The 19,120-nt window shown below is 37.9% G+C and overlaps 1 protein-coding gene across 4 annotated transcripts in view; it reads right to left on the bottom strand.

The window, feature by feature from the left end:
* Positions 1–5,751: 5,751 nt before the first annotated feature.
* The window catches only part of OPA1 (OPA1 mitochondrial dynamin like GTPase), a 48,949-nt gene continuing 35,580 nt past the window's right edge, over positions 5,752–19,120 (bottom strand). For all 4 annotated transcript variants that reach the window (XM_084212522.1, XM_084212520.1, XM_084212521.1 and 1 more), the window contains 2 exons: positions 8,169–8,246; positions 5,752–7,659 (listed from right to left, as the gene is read on the bottom strand). In XM_084212522.1, the coding sequence (XP_084068648.1) occupies positions 8,182–8,246 (65 nt within the window). In that variant the 3' untranslated portion in view covers positions 5,752–7,659; positions 8,169–8,181. The remainder of the gene's footprint in view (positions 7,660–8,168; positions 8,247–19,120) is intronic.

Raw genomic sequence — 19,120 nt, forward strand, 5'->3', positions numbered from 1 at the left:
CTAGAGGCATTTGTCTTTCAGACTGGATTAGATAAATTCTGGTTTGGGCTAGGCAGAGATCAGTCAGCAAGTCACGATTTCTGAGGCACTCAGCATGTTTTTTTCTTGCATAATTATGCATATGTAATATAAATGCTGAGATACAGGTATATTTATAAAACAAGATACATGCCTGTAGCTAAAACCAAGACATTAAAAATAAAACTGAAAAGGGACATGAGCAGTAATAGACAGAGAAATTTTACCATATATTTTCAAGGCAGATTATTGCAAGCATCTGATCTGACGTTCAGCACCTCACAGGCCAGAGAATGTCACCTGGTGAAGGTGTAATTTTTATTCCCATAGGGCAGAGAAGGACAGGGAAGGAGGTTGTGCTGGCAGGGAAAGCAAGCAGGGTGTGCAAAAACATCCAACAAAGCAGAGTCCAGAAATGAACCTCACCAGATAACCTATGGCTAGCTGTACTGCCATAAGCTTTATGGAATTCCAATTTTCAGGCACTAGGCAGTGGAAAATTATTTTCTTTTTCTGACAAGGGATGTGTTATTTCCTCCAGCTGAAGGGATGGACTTTGCATAAACTGACAGGAGGGAAAAAAGGACTTTTTAAAAGGGAAGCTCTTATTCTCCTTATAGCAATAGTTTCCAGTGGTAACGAGTCTTGGGTCATAAAAGAAACATTTAAAAGCTTAAAAACTGCTGTCTTGCAAAAAGATCTAATTGATCAGAACTTCCAGATAAAAACTAATCTTCTGACCGTTGGTGAGAGCAGAGTTACAATAAGAAGAAAAGGGATAACATTGTCTTCCTGGTTATTGTTGGAAGATTAAAAAAAATCAGTTATTTATATGTGTTCTTGAAGGGCCTTATAAAGATAATATTGCTGCTGGTCTTGCTTGTGAGATCATAAGGATGGCCTACACAAAGCTATACATCTGCAATGCTGGAATCTTGTGAAAGCATTAAGTGTTTTAGCAAGGAATTCAGGAAGTGGGGCAGCAAAGCTTTTATCCATTTGGATAAAAAATATAGTGCATAATTAGTCCCAAATTGCAAAATAGTTTGCACCTGCAAATAACTTCCAGTTTAGGTGGGTTTGAGATTACAATTGTTAGATGAACTCATCATCCCCCTGAGATATACAGACATAGCGCAGAGGAATCACAAATGAAGCATGAGCAGAGTTTGTTTTGGGGATGCCACTAATCTGTGCAGGATGTGGAAGTTTGCTTTTCAAACTTAATATTACTTACTCCATAACATGTCATTATTATTAGTCTATAACTGTATGCAGAAAATATGGTAATATGCATAGGCATGGATGTGATAGGTAACATCCCTTATGCTTCACTTTCAGGCTACAGTCCACCAACAGGAAATCATTAGTATCTACATTTTTTAAGGCAAGATGGGGTATGACCATCCTCATTCATCTCCTTTATGCCTGCGTCTTTTGTATCAACTCTGAGGCCTGATGCTCTTACAGATTTGTCCCACTGTCTGTTTTGGCTTGTGGAGCCTTCAGGAAAGGATACCTGCCCCACAAAGTGATGGGCTCAAATGACAAACAGGCCTCTCACCAGCTTTGTGCTGCCCTGGGCAGATGGGGACTTGCACTGGACACTCCAGGCATGGCAAACTTACCGTGTACACAATGAAGACGTGGAGGGAGCAGTATTTTTGCAGGGCCAGAAGCTGTGCTTCAGTGATCCTTGCGGGTCCCTTCCAACTCAGGGAAGACTACGATTCTATAATTTGTGCTCTGTTTGAGACCTTTGGAATCCATTACTCGGGAGGTATGAACAGTCCTCCAAACCTCATGGCACTGACAGTGCAGAGGGCACGTTTATGATTCTGCAGGCCAGCTGTAGTGGTATTTTCATCTTATGTTTTGCTCCTGGTCACATTCCTCTGGTCTTCTTTCTACAGAGGTATCTTCAAGGATTCAGAGCTCAGATGACTCTGGTATAAAAAGTCTCATTGCTCCCAAGATTCAGTCCTGGCATGCAGGAAAGCTTTGCCTTCCTTACCATCAAAGACATGATCCAAGATCAATCCCTAAAACAAACCTGACGCTCTTCAAGAAGTGCTGTCCCAATTTCAGACATCAGTCTGAAATACTCCTTTGAAAGGCACTGGTGTTTGGTATGTGCTGTAGTCAGCTTTTGCCTCAGCCTCACCTCCTGCCCAGCTAAAACACATAACGCTGGGCTGTGCAAAGGTCATTCTTTGTTTGCTTCTTGACTGCTCTTAAGGCAGATGTTCCAAGGCACGACAGAGGGTATAAACACGTGCATACTGGGGGGAAAAAAAGGTGTCCAGGTGTTTAAGCAATGCCAAATGTGAAAGAATTCCAATTCACTGCCTCCTCCTTTAATCTGGCAATTCCAAGGGACCAAGCGTGTCAAGACTTGTACCCAGAGCACTTTCCGCTCGGGTGAGTTCAGACAAGGTCTGCATTAACTCCCCAACCTGCGAGAAAATTATTTGAAACAAAAGGTTCAGATATGTCCTTCTCCCTCCAACAAGCCTGGAAACAAATGGTACAGGAACAAGGTCAGAAAGGAATCATCCGCCTACCATACCACTGAATTCATTTACCTACCTCAGAGCCCATTCAAGGAGAGGGGTGGGATGGGGAACAAGGAATGATATAAAGCGGAATGAAGCTCTGGGGTCGCTCGCTACATTACAAGATTTGACAGGCCTTTGCCAGCCTTCAGCTTCTTTGTGTCTTGCACATAATAGAGAAACACAAACTGAGCAGCCTGTGATCTGGGGGATGCACTATTAGACGGAGCAAACCCTTTGCAAATGCTAATAGTATTGTAGCATCCTGTCAGGCAGCAACACAAAAAAGGATGTTGATTTTCACATGAACCAGAACAGACTCATTGTAAAGAAGGCTGCAATGAATGTTCCATCTCTAAACATCAAAAGCTACAGGCAATTGGCTTGTGGACATGAGGCAAACACTGCTTCCAATGTTCCTAAATACAGGGGGCATACTGTTACCGTAACATTTATTTCATGAAGCTGGCAAAGAGAGGGCAGTTGCTTGAAACAGAAGTGAAAATGGTTTTCAGTTGTGATTACTCTACTGAAATAATATCTAGATCTAAAGAGGCTTTTGTTGTGCAATTTACTGTTTTCTAGCAGTCTGGAAGAGATGATCCTTTGTGAAACGTGAGTGTGCAGATTCAGTCCAAGGTAGAGCTTCTGTCACTTCCAAATTGTAAGGTTGGTAGTAATAGAGCACAAACATTGTCCTTTGCAGTTCTAAGGATGCAGCAGCTGTCAGTCCTGTCCAGTAATGCTCACTTAGTTAGTCAGGTGTTTCCTGAAAAGGTTTCTAAAATGGATGTTATCCTCAAGCTTCTACTCTAAAACTTTATTATAAAAGACCCTTTTAATTCAAACTTCACATCTTCCCCCGTACTAATAATGGTATAAGGCAAGGTGTTATTGCACCACACTGACTAACCTTCAAAAAGTTTGTTGTTGTCCTTTGGATGAAAAACCTGAACAAAGCTCACTTTGCTGGTTGCCACTACCAAGGATATTTTAGAAAGCTGTATTAAAGTCATACTGGGAAATCACCAGTGCTCTGGAAGTCCTCTTGGAGCCTACAGACTTCCAAGAGCAGCAAATAAACAGTCTTCTATCAGTGTTCTGCAACACAAACACACAAGCATTTGCAGCTCTGTGCAATGAACTGCTTTTCAGCAGGAAGGACTAGAAATATTTCTGGAAATATTGGAACAGCACCTAAAGCCAGTCCCAAGAAACTTGAGTCAATTTCAGAAATGTTTCTAGACCAATTTGTGAGTTTGGCTCTAGGACTGGTTCACCAGTACCTTCAGAACTACTTCCTCAATCACTACTAGTCAAAACTAAAATCATGTCTCTGACTTTCAGCACTTCTTACAGAACAACAGCCTGGATAATTTCACCTTCTGATGTGCTGAAGCACCGAGGTGATGGCAGATGCAAGGAAGATTTGTATACACAGAAATATGCATGGGTTTTCCATTCCAGCACCACAGTATAAACAACCATTACAATCTCCGTACCACTTCAGCTTCTTCCCATCCTTTCTGTATAATACTTTATACTAAAAATTTCCTGGCAACAGCTATATGCTGTGAAAGCTCTGTGATAACAGCCATCTAGACCTCATAGCACTTGTGAAACTACAGCTTTAGGACTTACCTATCTTGCAAAGGTTTTATGATGCATTTAATTTATCTTATTGAATAAAAACTAGCAAGTGATTGATCATGGTCTATAAAGATTACTGCAAGGGAAGATGGATTACTGGACTAATTAAAAGATGGAACAGGATCCAAGAACTTTAGACTGACATTTAAAAAGAAAAAGGTTCCTTGGATATGGTAATTCACCAGGTTGGTAAGTTTTTTCAGTCGGCCATTAATGTTAAGTTCTTGTGAGGGTATTCCCAGAATGAGTAAACTTTACCACTGTACATCCCATCTGTGCAAGGAAGCATAGCTGGAAGATTTCCCTGAAGCTCCTCAGGACCCAGAAACACATTCCAAACAGTCAAAAACCACTTCATGCTACAACTTCAAGGCAAGAACACAGAGGTATCTACAAAGACAGTTCACACAGCAGTACCTTCCATAACAACAACATCCCACAGACCTCTCCAGTACCAAATCCCACTGAGAACAAAGAACTCTAGATGACTCAAAGGGTCCTGGGGCAGGTTTAGAAATCCCCTTATTTTGACATTTCAAATTATGAAATCTCTTGCATCTTTTTAAATACAATTGTTAAGAATTACTAGCTACATTAAGATACATGAAAACTCACTAAAACTTTAACCTTGGAACTACATCATAACTCAGCTTATGTTCAAAACATACTCAGCAAAGAACCAGATTCATGTGGCTTTGATGGTGAAAGAGCACAGCCGTGTGTGTGAAATAACCAAGAACTTCATTGATGTATCCACCCTCTGTTTGGTTTTTATACTTCTAAACATTTCCAAAATATTAATTTCTCTCATAGTCTGATAACTTAGGATGAGGTTACTAGTAACCACTGAGAAGGAGTGATTCCTGACAATTGAAAAGACATTATTTGTATCTTTTTTATGAAAAAGTGTCAGAATACCTCTTGGCCATTAGTATTTCAACCTTGGCTCATAAACGGTTCATTTTATAAAAAAACAGAAATAACTTAGCATATCTACATGATAGTAATGAACATGCTTTGGAAATGAAATATCCATTTATGGAACAACAACAATATTTACATTTGGTGATTCTCCTCCCTCAACTTAAAAAGATACAGAAATTTCAGATTAGTCATTGCTCCTTAACAATGAACTGCTGTTTCCAGAATTTAAAGGTAGCCTATGAAATACAGAAAAATATTGTGAACTTGTGCAAACCAGTTTGGAATAATAGACTCTTCAGTACCACATGAATTTTAGGCACTTCAAATAATTGTGTTTTCTGTCTCAATACTGTTGGAATATTCAGCAAATCCTTATTATGCTGCTTGATATAAGATCTTTGTCTAACTGTATTACATAAATGGTACATTAATTTATACAGTAAAGATAACAGTTGGGACAGTCACCACTGACCTGGTGCTGACCCAGCTCTTCTCAATCAGACATTTTGATATCATCAACATATTCTGATATCATTAATGTACTTGTTCACAACTTGACAAACAAGAAAAAGAAAGTCCAAGTGACTTCTTAGTTAGGTGCAATAACACCATGTTCAAAACCCAAATTTTATTATTCCTTCAGTTACATTTTTATTCAATAAATACCTAGTTTCCATGGAATACATCATGCTAAGTCTTAGATGAGCAGCACAGAGAAGTTGGAACTAAACCCATAGGAACATCACACTAAAAGAAATGAGTGTTGGGCCACTGGATGCGATATTTTGCAACATTTACATTACACAGAAGTTTCAAACAGTGATCTCTAGGTAAATGCAAAAGTTTTTGTTTGTTTCTTCGTTTGGTTTTTTTTTACAAAGTACAGACTTCTTTCACTTGCTATACACAAAGGTGTCTGCCTTCAAAGTTGGGCAAACTTACATTCCTGAAGTTATCTTCAGAGGATGGTCATGACAAAAGCCATTTTTTCATCTTTCAGTTCTTGAACACTCATTTTCAGGAATTAATTTTAAACAGAAAATCTCCAAACATTCGGTTAGATCACCCTGAAATATTTAACCTTTCAACATAATCTTAGCTTTTTGTCCACATGGCTGAATATTTTATCTCCAAACATTTGGGGAACATCTTTCCAAACTTTGTTTTGTTTCCTCTCAGAGCAAACCAAAGGAATATCTGTTGGAAAACATTCAGATTCCTCTCTTTTCATTTCTACATATCAAAATCAATTGTCTTTTCAAAAGGGAAAATAAATCCAGGTCAGTTTTTCAATGTACATAATCAGACGACTGCAACACAAACTGTTTCAGGCCGAACACCTTCTTCCACACAAATATTCAGAAGTGTATCCAGATCATTTGTGGCAAATGTGGGCAGAGAAATATGGGGGTGATTAACCACCAGGCTCCTGTTATAGAGAGCCTATATCATGCTTAAATTTGGCTGAAGTAACATTTCTATGGCAAAACAGAAAGGCAGTTTTCAGTGCCTCATTGATTTTACTGAATGATAGACATCAAGTGGGTGTGGAAGGACCTTGTGCATAACATTCTTATAGAAGTGATTTTGGTCTTAGAGTAGCTATTAGTAAAAATTAAATAAAAGAAATTTTTCCTTTTTTTTTTTTAGTTAGGAAGTTGGAGAAGTTGGAATTGTACATTCTTTTTACATTTCACACCTATTCCATCAGGTTACTCTGTACCTATGGTGAAGGGAGGAGTTAACAAGGAAATCTGAGTCTCTGCAATCCCAGAAATGAAATGTAATGGGCTGACATTCAAGAGTAACAACATATATTAGGAAAGAACAGGTAAAAGGACCAGCTGCTGACATTATTTCCTGAGCCTAAACCTTTTAAGGTGTCATTGAATAGCAGTCTGTGCTTTCAGGTGAAAGAACTACAAGAATTGCTCGGCTGACATCTCTAAATAGTTTAGGAGTTTAACAAAATCCACCACTTCCTCTCAGGATGTCAATACAATGCTTTTAAATCTGTACCACAGTGATCAGCAAATGCTTCAACACAGAGCATAACAGATACAAATGGCATTACTTAGAAGGGCATTTTAATGTACATACAAATACTAAAATGTTATGTCAAACTCCCAGCATCATCCGCAGGCAAGAAAATGACAACAGATAAAATCATTTTATGAATCTGATCCAGCTCTACCATACAAGACACATACTAAAAATAACAAGCTTTTTTCCCCTTTCAGGAAAAAAACCCCTTAAATGTACAACTTCAGCAAGCTCCCAAGCTATCTCATTAATACACAAATCAGATTCTTCTGTGCATGTAGCTTCAAAAATTAAATGAGCAGGTGGATTTTAACTGAACTTCTCATTCTCACGAGACATTATTTTCTTTCTCCTTCAACATTTCAGGATGCTCCCCAAAAGACAGGAAAGAGAAGGGGACACAAAAGCCATTTCAATTCAGTCTTTGTGCAAGGTATCCTGGAGAAGGTTGCATTCTTGTGTAAAGTTGCTGTTGAAACAGAATGACAATTATTTTAAAATATGTACAAATGTATGACGGCACTTGAGCTTATGGATTTGAGAATTAACAGAGATTTGGAAATTACCTGCATTCAAATATTTTTGCTAGTGATATACAGTGTCGTGAAAAACAAAAGAACAAAAATGCTTCCATAGAAAAGTGTTCCATTAATTTTGATTCCAGCTAGGAATGCTTTCTTCTCGTAATACAAATAAAAATATTGAACTGAGAGTAATCAAATAGCCTACAATGATTCACAATACTTAAATAACTGGTCAATAATTGTATTTTTACTAAGTTTCATATCTGTAGTGTAAAAGCAGCAAGTATTGTTCTGCAGATTAGAAACAAGAAGCAGCAGCAGCCAGAGAATGGAATAAAACAAATAGGAATTTTCACAAAATCTGTATAAAAACATGCATTTAAATGAGATGTATAATTTTATATAGAGCAATGAGATAACTGTAGCAATCTCTTTATGATCAAAACATGATTACCTGCTTGAACAATCTACTTTTCTTGATGGAGGGCTTCTATGAAGGCTTCAAGCTTCTCCTGGATTTCCCGAACTTTTTCTGGTGGAAATAAAAAGATCCCTGTTCAAATACCTATTACTATTAAGTACCTGAGGACAGGTACCAAAAGAAAAGAAAACCCACACAAAAACCATGAACAAAAAGATGCAAATACAAACAAAAATTAATGCTGTCATCGATATTACCCTAAGCATTTTGTTTCTCAATTACAGAGGTTTACAACATTTTTCTGCATCAGAAAAAAGGAAACCGTCTCCCATTTGAAGAACTCCTACAGATACATTTCATGATTATCCTACTAATTTAATAATTCAAAAATTTCCTGAAGGAATCCAATACTAGAAATGTATTTCAAAACCCTGAAATTTCCATCAGATCATGCACAGCAGAACTACTGTACACTTGTTACACGCAGGGAGCTGTTTGGTTTTAAATAATGCCCACTAGCCCCTTTCTTCTTTAACCAAATGCCCTCATTGTCCACAGCAAGTGTAACAAACACCACTGATCATTCTAAATAAAGTTGAAAGCTCATGCCCTTTCGCCCAAGAGAATTTCAAGGAACCGCATGTCAGTATTCAAGACACCTCCTCCAAAGGGCACATATGATGTTAAGAATGTTTAGAACTTGCATTTTATTTTCTTGCATTTCAGTAGTAACCAGATGGATGCGGGGAGAATCTCATTTTATTAAGAACTAAATCTGGGAGTTTACTTCCCTACCAAAACAAGAATTGACCACAACTACAAATAGTTACTAGGAATGAAAAGGCAAAATAGATTGCAAAAAAATTCAGGGGTTTAGGCATTCTTCCACTCTTTTCTCAATTCCATACAACATTTGTCATCATATAACCTATTTGATTTATTAAATTGCTTATGAAGCAAGATTTAGAACACAGCTGGAATCCAAACCCTGTGAGATATCCTGATTCTCTCTCACCACATCCTCATTTGAAGCTCCTTCTGCGTGTGATTATAGGCATGAAAAACACACACTTCAGAAATATGAAGGAATGGGGGGAGAGCAATAGGACAGACAAAAATAAGTTAGACGAGCATAAACACAGACAAATATTTTTTCCAAGCTAAAAATACTATTGGATTAAAGCCATATGTTCCCTTGTCTGAGATACAGAGTTTGAGCTTTTTTAAAAAAACTTTTATTTTTTCTTCTCTTTATCAATACCATATGTTATCAACTTTGCTGGGCTGAAGTAACAGCAAAACAAAAAGAAAAATAAACCAATCAGCTTTAAATGGGATATGTACGAAAAAGTAGAAAAAAATGACCTCTAAAGAGAAAACTAATGTAGGTACAGGAACTGAAAGTTTGATCTAACAAAATGACAACCCCACAAACAAACATAAAACCCAAACATAAACATAAAATCCATTTTAGAGTAATAGTAATAATAATAACAACAAACTCCTGCAGTCCTGTTCTAACAGAAGTAGAGAATTTCAGTGAGCATTTGAAATAAAGTATGGGAAATAGCCTGCATGACCATGAAGAAACCTCAAGCTTCTCTCTTTATCTTGCAGCTCTGAGGTGATGAAGGGTAAGCCTCTGACACTTTCAACACTTCAGCGTGCCCTCCCCAGTGGTGCTTATCTACAAACACAAGTACAGTGAAGCTGAATCATACTCAAGTCCTAGAGAAAACACCAAAGAAGCTTAATGAATTTCAGCTGATTTTTTTTTCTCTTAAGGTACTTTGATATAAAATGAAGATTACAGTCAGTGTGAGGGCAAAAGCTGCACCTTGGCAATTAAGAAACTGCATTAGCTGATTTTTACGAGGTTAAAAAAAAAATTAATTCTGATTCAGTTCAGCAGAACCTTTGAAAGCCATCAGTGAAAAAAAAAAGGTACTCCTATGATCACTTCTCCTTACTAAGCACATTCAAAGTGCTTTCACTACTATATTTTTAAATAACAAAAAGAATATGGATTGAATGCCAGTATATAAACCTCTAGTGTATAGAAAATATTATTTCTATGACATTAATTCAGGCAACTTAATGAACTTAATTAGCTCAGCTCCCAGTACTGTTGCTCTATGAATGTTTACAAAATCAGCCTTTGAAATAACATTCTACTATTTTGGACAGAATTAATTAATTTTTTGACCACACTATGCTGCATGGTGCTTTGACCAACCTGGAAGGTGCCCCTGACCATGGCAGGGAAGTTGGAATGAGATGATCTTTACTGTCCCTTCCAACCCCAAATATTCTATAATGATTCTGGGTTTACAAATTATTAATCCTGGACCTGCTCTCCAAAATAACCAGCAGTTGCCCGTGATAACTGGGAATGAGATCTCACGACTCAGAAGCTCTCTTTATGTTGTGCTTTCAGTGGTTTTCTGTGGCACCTTTTTTCCCAATTGCCACATGTTTTCCCAAGTGTGTTCTTTGTATTGATCAAGCCATTAGACCCAGTGAAAGCAGGCTGATTTAGCAGGATTAAATGCAAGTATTTTCCTTTCTCAACCTCTTGCTAATGAAATATTCCAGCTCTGAAAATTAATAGCATCAGCAAAACCCTGTAATTATTATTTCACCCTTAAAAAAAGGTATGTGCCAACAAATCTATTCTAATTTTCTGATTAAGGCATATTAAAATAACAGGATAGCAAATATGTATTCCACCAGAATATACTGAATCAGCTGTGTTTGCTCAAAGAACATGTATACTAAAATTGACTGCATACTATGACCACTTTATTAGTTTTTATATTTGGACTGAATTGAGATGATTACTTAACTGTAGTAATTATGAGGTCTTGAGGTAATTTAATACTTTGAAATAATATGCTGGCTATTCTTAAAAAAGAACAGCTACAATGAGTGCCAAATAGCTGCAATTATTCATGCTATGTCCTGTGTTTTTAGCCATGGTAAAGCCTTTTGCAGCAGCAGATCCCAGGCAACCTGTAACACTCTTCTGCAAGTCCATTTTGTAACTCAGAGAAGCAGTCTGCTGAACTGGTTCACTTTTGAAATAGGCTGAGGGGGGAGTTATGCATTTTCACAACACTCATCCTAATAAACTAGTAAATATAAGTGCTTGGATAGAATTCCAATAGAGGAGTGCAAGTGCAGGCCCTGCAGTTCTGGGGTAACTGTCTACAGTTTCATCAGCACCATGTGACTTTGTATGTGCAACAACTATTCATTCCCACAATTCAAGAATCAGATGTTATCCACCTTTAGGGAAAGTGAAATGCACAAGCTCAGTACCCACAGTTGTAGGGTTTTGACTGACACCTAGATCAAGCTATTAGTCATTTATACTTGTAAATCACAGTACATTCTGAGGGAAGTTTATCAGCATGCCAAACACAGAAAAGCATCTGGGTTTCAGGAAAGAATACTTACTGCAGAAGTAAATTAAGGGGTAGACTTAGAGACCTGTTGCTCTATGTCTTGTGATACTGTGTTTTTCCAAGGATAAGTAAACCACAGATTAAAAGCATTCAGCTTGCTAGTAAATTACTTCTGTAACTGGTTGAACTACCCAATATACAATGCTCCCATGTCACATGTTAAGGGGACTTTAACAAAAGTGCTACACTTATTACAAGGTACTGTGTAAGTTTTAATACGCATATTGCTTACACTGGATTCTAGAAAGACGATGTGCTCTTTGCTAGCTCTAATGCAGACCTGAAGTTACAAATAAGCAATTCTTCCAGCACCTGTTAAACACTGATCAAAAATCAAATTAAATCAATGAAGAATAACTGTAACTAAACCCTTGTTTCCATCTTAGAACAGTAAAGTTCACAGGCCTAGGGGCCATGAATGGTTATTCTATTTCCCATTTACCCCATGTTTACCTAAAAGATAAGCTGGTTCATACATCAACTCATTATGCCTCTTGATCTGGTCATGAATATTCCCATAATCCTCCCTCCATATCCCATAAAACTTCACTGACAGAATGAGGAAATTCTTTATTCAGATGTCTTGAGATCCTCATTCATGCTCAGTCTCTCCTTATCTCCATATGAAATGATATTGCTACCCGCTCATTTTCTTTTCATTAATCCTGTGATCCCAAATCTAAGAGGCTCAAAACCAGACTAATTGAACTGTAATGAGGATTTGGAATACACTGTGAATACATAAAGATGCAGGCACAGATAGAGCTTGCTTTTCCTGCTATCATAACCTGGCCAGAAGGGAACCCCTCTGAAATTTTGAGTCTTACAAGGAAGGTTTGCTTTCTGATTGCTGCCTGAGACACCCAAGCTTAGCTAGCTAGCAATAAACAGTGCTAAAATGAAACGGCTGAAGCAAGTTATCAAGCAAATCTCCTGACGTAAGGCCAAATAATCCCAAATAAGAAACACAAATTACAAAAGCAAAGTATATTACTGATTTATTTAAAACACACTCCTAGAGGCAAGAAAAGGTTTTCTTGTACTTTCCAGCTGTGTTAATTGGTTTACTAAGACATGTGGCCTCTGTCCACAAAACCTGTCTTGCTTATGGTTCTGAAGATAAATTTATTTTGAGACATTCAAATACATATTCATCTGTAAAGAACCAATAATTTTAGCACAGAATTTTAAAGATGTTCATGTCTGTCTGTGCCAGAGTACATGAGTACTTTGGGCAAATCAAAAAGCTTTCCCTTCCCAATTCCAAATGTGCACATATGATATCAAATCTCAACTGCAGCAACAAAACAAATTCTAAGATCTTTCTGGACACAAATCCATTTTTATTTTGTACTTTGATGAAACCTACAGCATGAAATGACTATAAAAATGTGTTAATATCTTATAATAAATCCTCCCGTTCTACATTAAAGTGACTTCTATCTGCAAATCATGTTTACACAGCTTTGATATTTGAAAGCTCATGGTTGCTGCTCCTTTTGCTCTGGATTGTGTTTAGACTTGAGGAGTTCTCCCCTTCCCTTCCATTTTTTTTTTTTTTTTTCATCTTCCTTCCTTTCTTAATCCCTTCCTTGCCTATAAACATTCTCACTGCTTGCTGTGCTACTTCTATGTTATGGTTAGTTAACCACAGAGGCAGAAATTCGGAATTTACTGCTGTGAACGCATCATCTTTCCTCTAGTAAAAAGGAAAGCCCTGTCAGTCAGAATTCATCACAATGCCCAGAAATACACCATTAAAACTAGAGATGTCAATCCAAAGTTTTCTATTGAAAGCTGATTTTTACCTTAGGGCGATCTAAAACACAAACTCCATAGTTGTATAAACCCCTATGAACAGTCAGGTGGAGAAGGGGGGAGGGAGGAATCATCTCTTTGGAGTTCAGCCTTTTGTGCCACATTCCTTGATTTTCTAAGGGCCATGTGCAAGCTTTAGTTCTTGTTAAAATGGTATGAGATAGCACACTCCCAGGCACTCCAAATAATGCCTCAGAAAGCAGACTTCCCAGCCACAGCTACCTGCAGCAACACACTTACTCCGGCTTTGTGCAAATGCTGCCATAATTCCCTGATCACTGCAAGGTCATGTCCTGCTGAATTTTAGAAAATCCTTTGAAACTACCTATCACATATTTTGCCAGTTTGCTCTTGTTCACATACCATATTTTCCTCTGGATAAGACTGAGAGGAAAGCTAAAGTTTTAAGAGGGAAGAAGGAAAAAAAGGCAAAACCACCCAGGCTGCCCTTAAAGAGACAGAACATAATTTGTCAGCTGCAAAGACAGATTTATAAGTAGAGGGCCCCCTCTGGTCCTTTAAGGCTGCAAAACAGATGGGAAGTGAATGGACAGTCAAAGGGTCAAGAAAACACATGGGAGGTGCTGCTTGTATGCTGTATGTATGTTCCCAGCAAAAGAAAGAGGTCAAGATTGTAACTGCATGGCTGGGTGCTGGAAAGGTCTTTTCTTTAAGCTGTTACAAAGACAAACGCTGTTCTTCATCCTGCTGTCAAACCGCTATAAATATTGTTTGTCAAGAGAGTTTCAGCAGCTAAAAGTTTTTTTTTAAAAAGGCTGAGCAGAAGGATGAATCATGCGAATGATTCTTAAACAATTAGCTCATTAGTGTAATAAAAGCACTGCAGAATCCTGAAAAGTTTAAATGGAATTTATAATAGTTCATATAGTAAATCCACGAATCATTAAGAATATACAACCTTTAAAATGCAAGCTTGCAGAATGTAGCTGGCATGGTCATTAGTTACCAGTAGGTAGACTGAATGAAGATGCCAACTGATGCTACATGGTAGTACCTGTCCTTTAATGTTATGTTTTTTATATGTGTTGCAATCTATCAGGACATTTGAATTTGCATCCAGTTTGATCTCCTTTTGCATGGCCATAACAGAAGAAAACGTCAAGGAGCCTGTTTCCTACAAAGATACAGTTTTGTTTTCCCTGTTGTAGGCAAATCCACCTCTTAAACAGGATCCCCTCCAAATTGTATATTTAGCCTGATATAGAAATATAGTAAAATCAAGAAAAAAATCTTAGGAAAAAATCCCAAGTCACAGCTGCCATCGGTGAAGTTACTTTGTTGCAATATTACTATCACATGAATTATTAATCCCTTCATAGCACACCTGAACAAAGCTGTCAGCTGCCTGTATGAAACAGTATTACCTTTATTTCACACTAAAGATAACCTGGCAGCAACAGAAGCAGCTTGTCTGAAAACATTTCAGCTATTTTTGCAAGCTACTGAGCACTGCAACAATATTTTAGCATTACTAACAATGATCTTCAGCCCCAGAAATGGGAGCTGTGTATTGTGCTGTTGAAACAGTAGATTACTAATCAATGTCTTGATCTATAGCTGCTCCAGATTCACTGGCCAGAGCTCTCAGTTTAACAAAACAGTTTTGGCCACATGTTTTCCCCCTCTTTGGTGGAACAGAACAGAAGCTGGCTGAGCTTCTTGGAGCAATCCCTGAGGCTCCTCAGGCTGGTAAGCATGAAATCCTGTCTCTGACAGAGCATTTCAGAACTGAGCTATGAAGCTAAAGAAAAACTGGCAATTATGTAGACTACTGACTTTATGCAACAGACATTTCCATGAGCTAGCTATTCATGCTCATGGAAATCCTGCTTGTCTACAGAAGGAAACAAAATATTACCAAACTGTGATGTGAGGTCCCAAACTATTTCTACACTGTCATTGAGGTTAGCCTAATGTACCAGTGATCATTACCCTGTATTAAGTTTCAAGTTTATGAGAGTCACAAGGTCTGCAATATCAAGGTAGGACTTGGGCATCTTTCAGTCCTCTGTCTCCATCTCAGATGTTTTAATTAAAACTGCTCTAACAACTGTCTTTCAACAGAACTTAGCTGTGTTGCTTACTGGACAGCTGGAAAAAGCATAGTAGCAGAATGACAAGGCAACCTTACAAAACAATCTCATACTTTGAATCAGACTTAGAGATACAGGAAGATTGAACTTCCAAATCAAAACTGTTAAACTAGAATGAATCAGAACGTGGTGATGCTCATTATTTAGTGTGCAAACAGTGAAAAGTATAGAGGCAAATCAAAAATACTACCCAACGATTCATCCAGTGATGTAACAAAACATAAACTTTTCCTTATGCAGAAAGGATACACAGTGATGAAGATAAACTACTTATGTAAAGGCTACTGTAACCTTAAGGCTATAAAACTGTAAAGACTGTAACACAGAAAATAACTGGGATATTTTTGGGTGTTTCTCCACCCAAAAGAAAGCATACTCAGTAATTAGTTAGATAATGAAGTAATATGCCATCAGGACTATTTAAGTTAAAGTGTCTCTAGAATACGGCAGAAAATGAAATGGTGATTAGATGAATTTTTCGATCATAACAATGTTTAATAGTCAGAAATTTAAGTCACCTTATCCAAATGGTTCTATTATTTTTTCTTTGCTATCATTCCTAAGGGCAAAGTGGAGTCTACCACAATTGACAATGTGCAACATATACAACACTGACCTCTCCAGTTTTTGGAATGGGAATGTTACATTCCACAGTTCCATACTGCTTTAGAACAAAAGCATATATTGGTCCATTTGCAAGCCTGTAATTTATACCTATAGTAAATCTCTCCATGATAAGTAAATCTCTCCATGATAAGTACTTACATTTTGATTAATAAGTACCCTCACAAGGAACCAGTACTAAAGAGAAAATAGCATCCAATTTGATCCTTGCATCATTCAGAAAATTTTAGGAAAAAAATAAATTCAGCAGACAACACCACAATGACCCTCAAGTACAAGAGACATGGGTCTAGAGAAAGATTAATAGGCATTAAACATGTCATTATTCATGTAGCAGTTTATCACTATTTTTCAATGTCAACTTTAAGTGATAGGCTTCTTCTAGTCCGTGACAAATGTGGTGAACTTTGTAAGGATCCGTTTTAGGACCTGGACATCAGTGCCTAACTCTTCATCAATAACTAAGAAATCACAGCAGGCAGGCTTTGGTCATCGGGGATTCTTAAGTTAAGTAAACCATCACTCCATCACAGGATGTCTGCAAATGATGTATGCTCTCCCTTGAGGATTACTTCCCTCTGTGAGAAGATGCAGCTTTCTAAAGCACTTTCTGCCATGACACAAAGCAGGAACTACCTTATCTGCACTTTGACACACAGACCATCCTACACATTCTTCTGGTTTTAATTTATTAGTTTCATGCTGCTGCCCTAAAACTCAAGAGAAAAAAAAAAAAAAAGAGAACTTGAACATTTAACCAGTGTCTTTCACATCAAAGTACACTTGCTTGGGTCAATTTCTTAAATTATCTACAGGGAGTTAAAACCATGATAGTCATACAAAAATAATTAATTTGCATTCTAACAGGAAGTTTGCAAGGCTACTGTGAGATACTGCTTGGGTTCAAACTTAGGGGAAATCGAAGACACGACCATACGGACTGATTCCAAGCACACCGTCCCCAAGTTCCTGCATCACGGAGCACCAGGACCTCTACAGAGCTCAAAGGGAGCACAGGAATCATGCTGCCACCAGCACACTGGTGACACCAGCACAAGCCTGAACTCGTTAAGAAACAGACAGCCCACACTGTGACTGATTGAGGTTTGGGCAGAAATGAATGTGCTCTAAATGACAAGCGGCCCCTGATAAGACACAGGCCATACCAACGTCCTCAGGGAAGCTGCTGGCAGGGGACTGTGAAGACAGCAGCTCCCTGCACATGTTTAACAGAAGTTGGAGATCTGCTTGGGGATTCCCTGAGGGAAATGGCTGCTGTACATCTCTCTGGGTAGAAGGCCACACCATCTTCCTGGTGTAATGTTCTGCTAGCTCAGGACAACATGAGTGAGTGCTCCTCACTGCTACGACCAGGGGAAAGGAGAATGAGATCAAAACAAGACTGCTGATACCTCTGGAATTGTCTTACAACTATGAAGTAACCATATTTTTACTTAAGTAGCTTCTAAAACTCCAAAATTTAGGCACTGTGGAAGAAATAAGAGCACAATATAACCCTAATTAATCAGATTCTAATAAAATTACTGCTCCATTTCCATCTCCTAAGATGCTTTCCTCTTTCCTGTATCTGTCCCTGGGCAGCAAGGGTGGCATTTGGGCACTACCTTCAAATATCTTGAAAATGATACCTTTTTTCTGTATCGTGTAAACACTGAAAACCACTGTTTCTGATTTAAGAACTACTAACCACTGTCCTTTGAGCTGTTTTGTCTGCCTCTAGTTTCTACAGGAAAATTACCTATGATCTGCTTATTTGAGAGATCTTTCCCCCTACAGCTGAGCTTTGCCCCTATGAAACACTGTGACCTTTTTAAAAGAAGTTAAAGCTCATAACAGAAGAGCAAATGGAAGCAAAGGCTTTAGAAAGCCAAGTCAAAGCCTGATTTTAAGGAGCACATGTAATCAACAATGTCATGAAGGATGGAGGTCAAATCAAAACACGATTGGCAGTCGTCTGAAGGAACTGAAATTTAATTAGGCTACAGTAATGACCACAGTATAGGATTACTTTCACACAACATTTTTGTTCTACAGCTAACAGCAATGAAAGAAAAAATGTAACCATGGAGCAAGTAATTATATGCAAAGTACTCTTCACAGACCTTATCCCTAAGTTTGAATAAATGCATAACAAAAAAGGGGACTCACTTGGATTAAAACCAGTTTGTTACACAGAACAGACACAACAGAACCCACTCAGCTTAGCCAAATCACAGGAACTTCAGATCCTGAGTCAGCAACGTGCATATGGAAGTGCCAGCCTTAGCTTTCTAACTCCATTAAAATGGCAAGTTTATTATATGACTATACGATATTAAATCATTCACGCTCCAAGTTGGCAAATGGCTTACATTCAACAAGAGAAAAAGTAAATAAAAAATTTAAGGCTGCGACTGCAAAGCAATGACTTTAGATATAAAACTTGAAAGTATTTCACTGTAACTCTGGTTTGCTTAGTTTTTATATGTTTTAGTCTTTACAAGAAAATAATTAAGTTCTGCAAACTATTACATTTCATAGCTTGCAAACGTATGGCAGAATTGAAACAAATGGCCCTAAGCTGTATTTTCTTCATGTGAGGGCTTACTTCTCAAATGTATCAAAAAGCTTTTGTGCAGAACAAAGTCTCAGCCAGCCCATGACACCTGTACAGGTGTCAACATTACTGACAAATGAACTTGGAGCCTGATCCATTCACATTCATTCCTAGCAATTTCAGAATCAAGTTTCCACAGGCATTCTCACCTCCTGCCAATGACTCTCCCATGCACATGGTTTTATTTATAATTTGGTGAAGAACTGGGTTTTCTTTTCCAACTTGTAAGGACCCAGGATACTGGATGAATAGTATGCTGACCTAGGAAAGATGCTTTGTATGTACTATGCTTTGTTTATCCCGTGGCTTTGCAACATTCATAGTTTTGCTGTCCAAAAGGTCTAA

This window comes from Fringilla coelebs (genome assembly GCF_963513975.1).
Source record: "Fringilla coelebs genome assembly, chromosome: 10".
In the NCBI taxonomy this organism is placed as follows: Eukaryota; Metazoa; Chordata; class Aves; order Passeriformes; family Fringillidae; genus Fringilla; species Fringilla coelebs.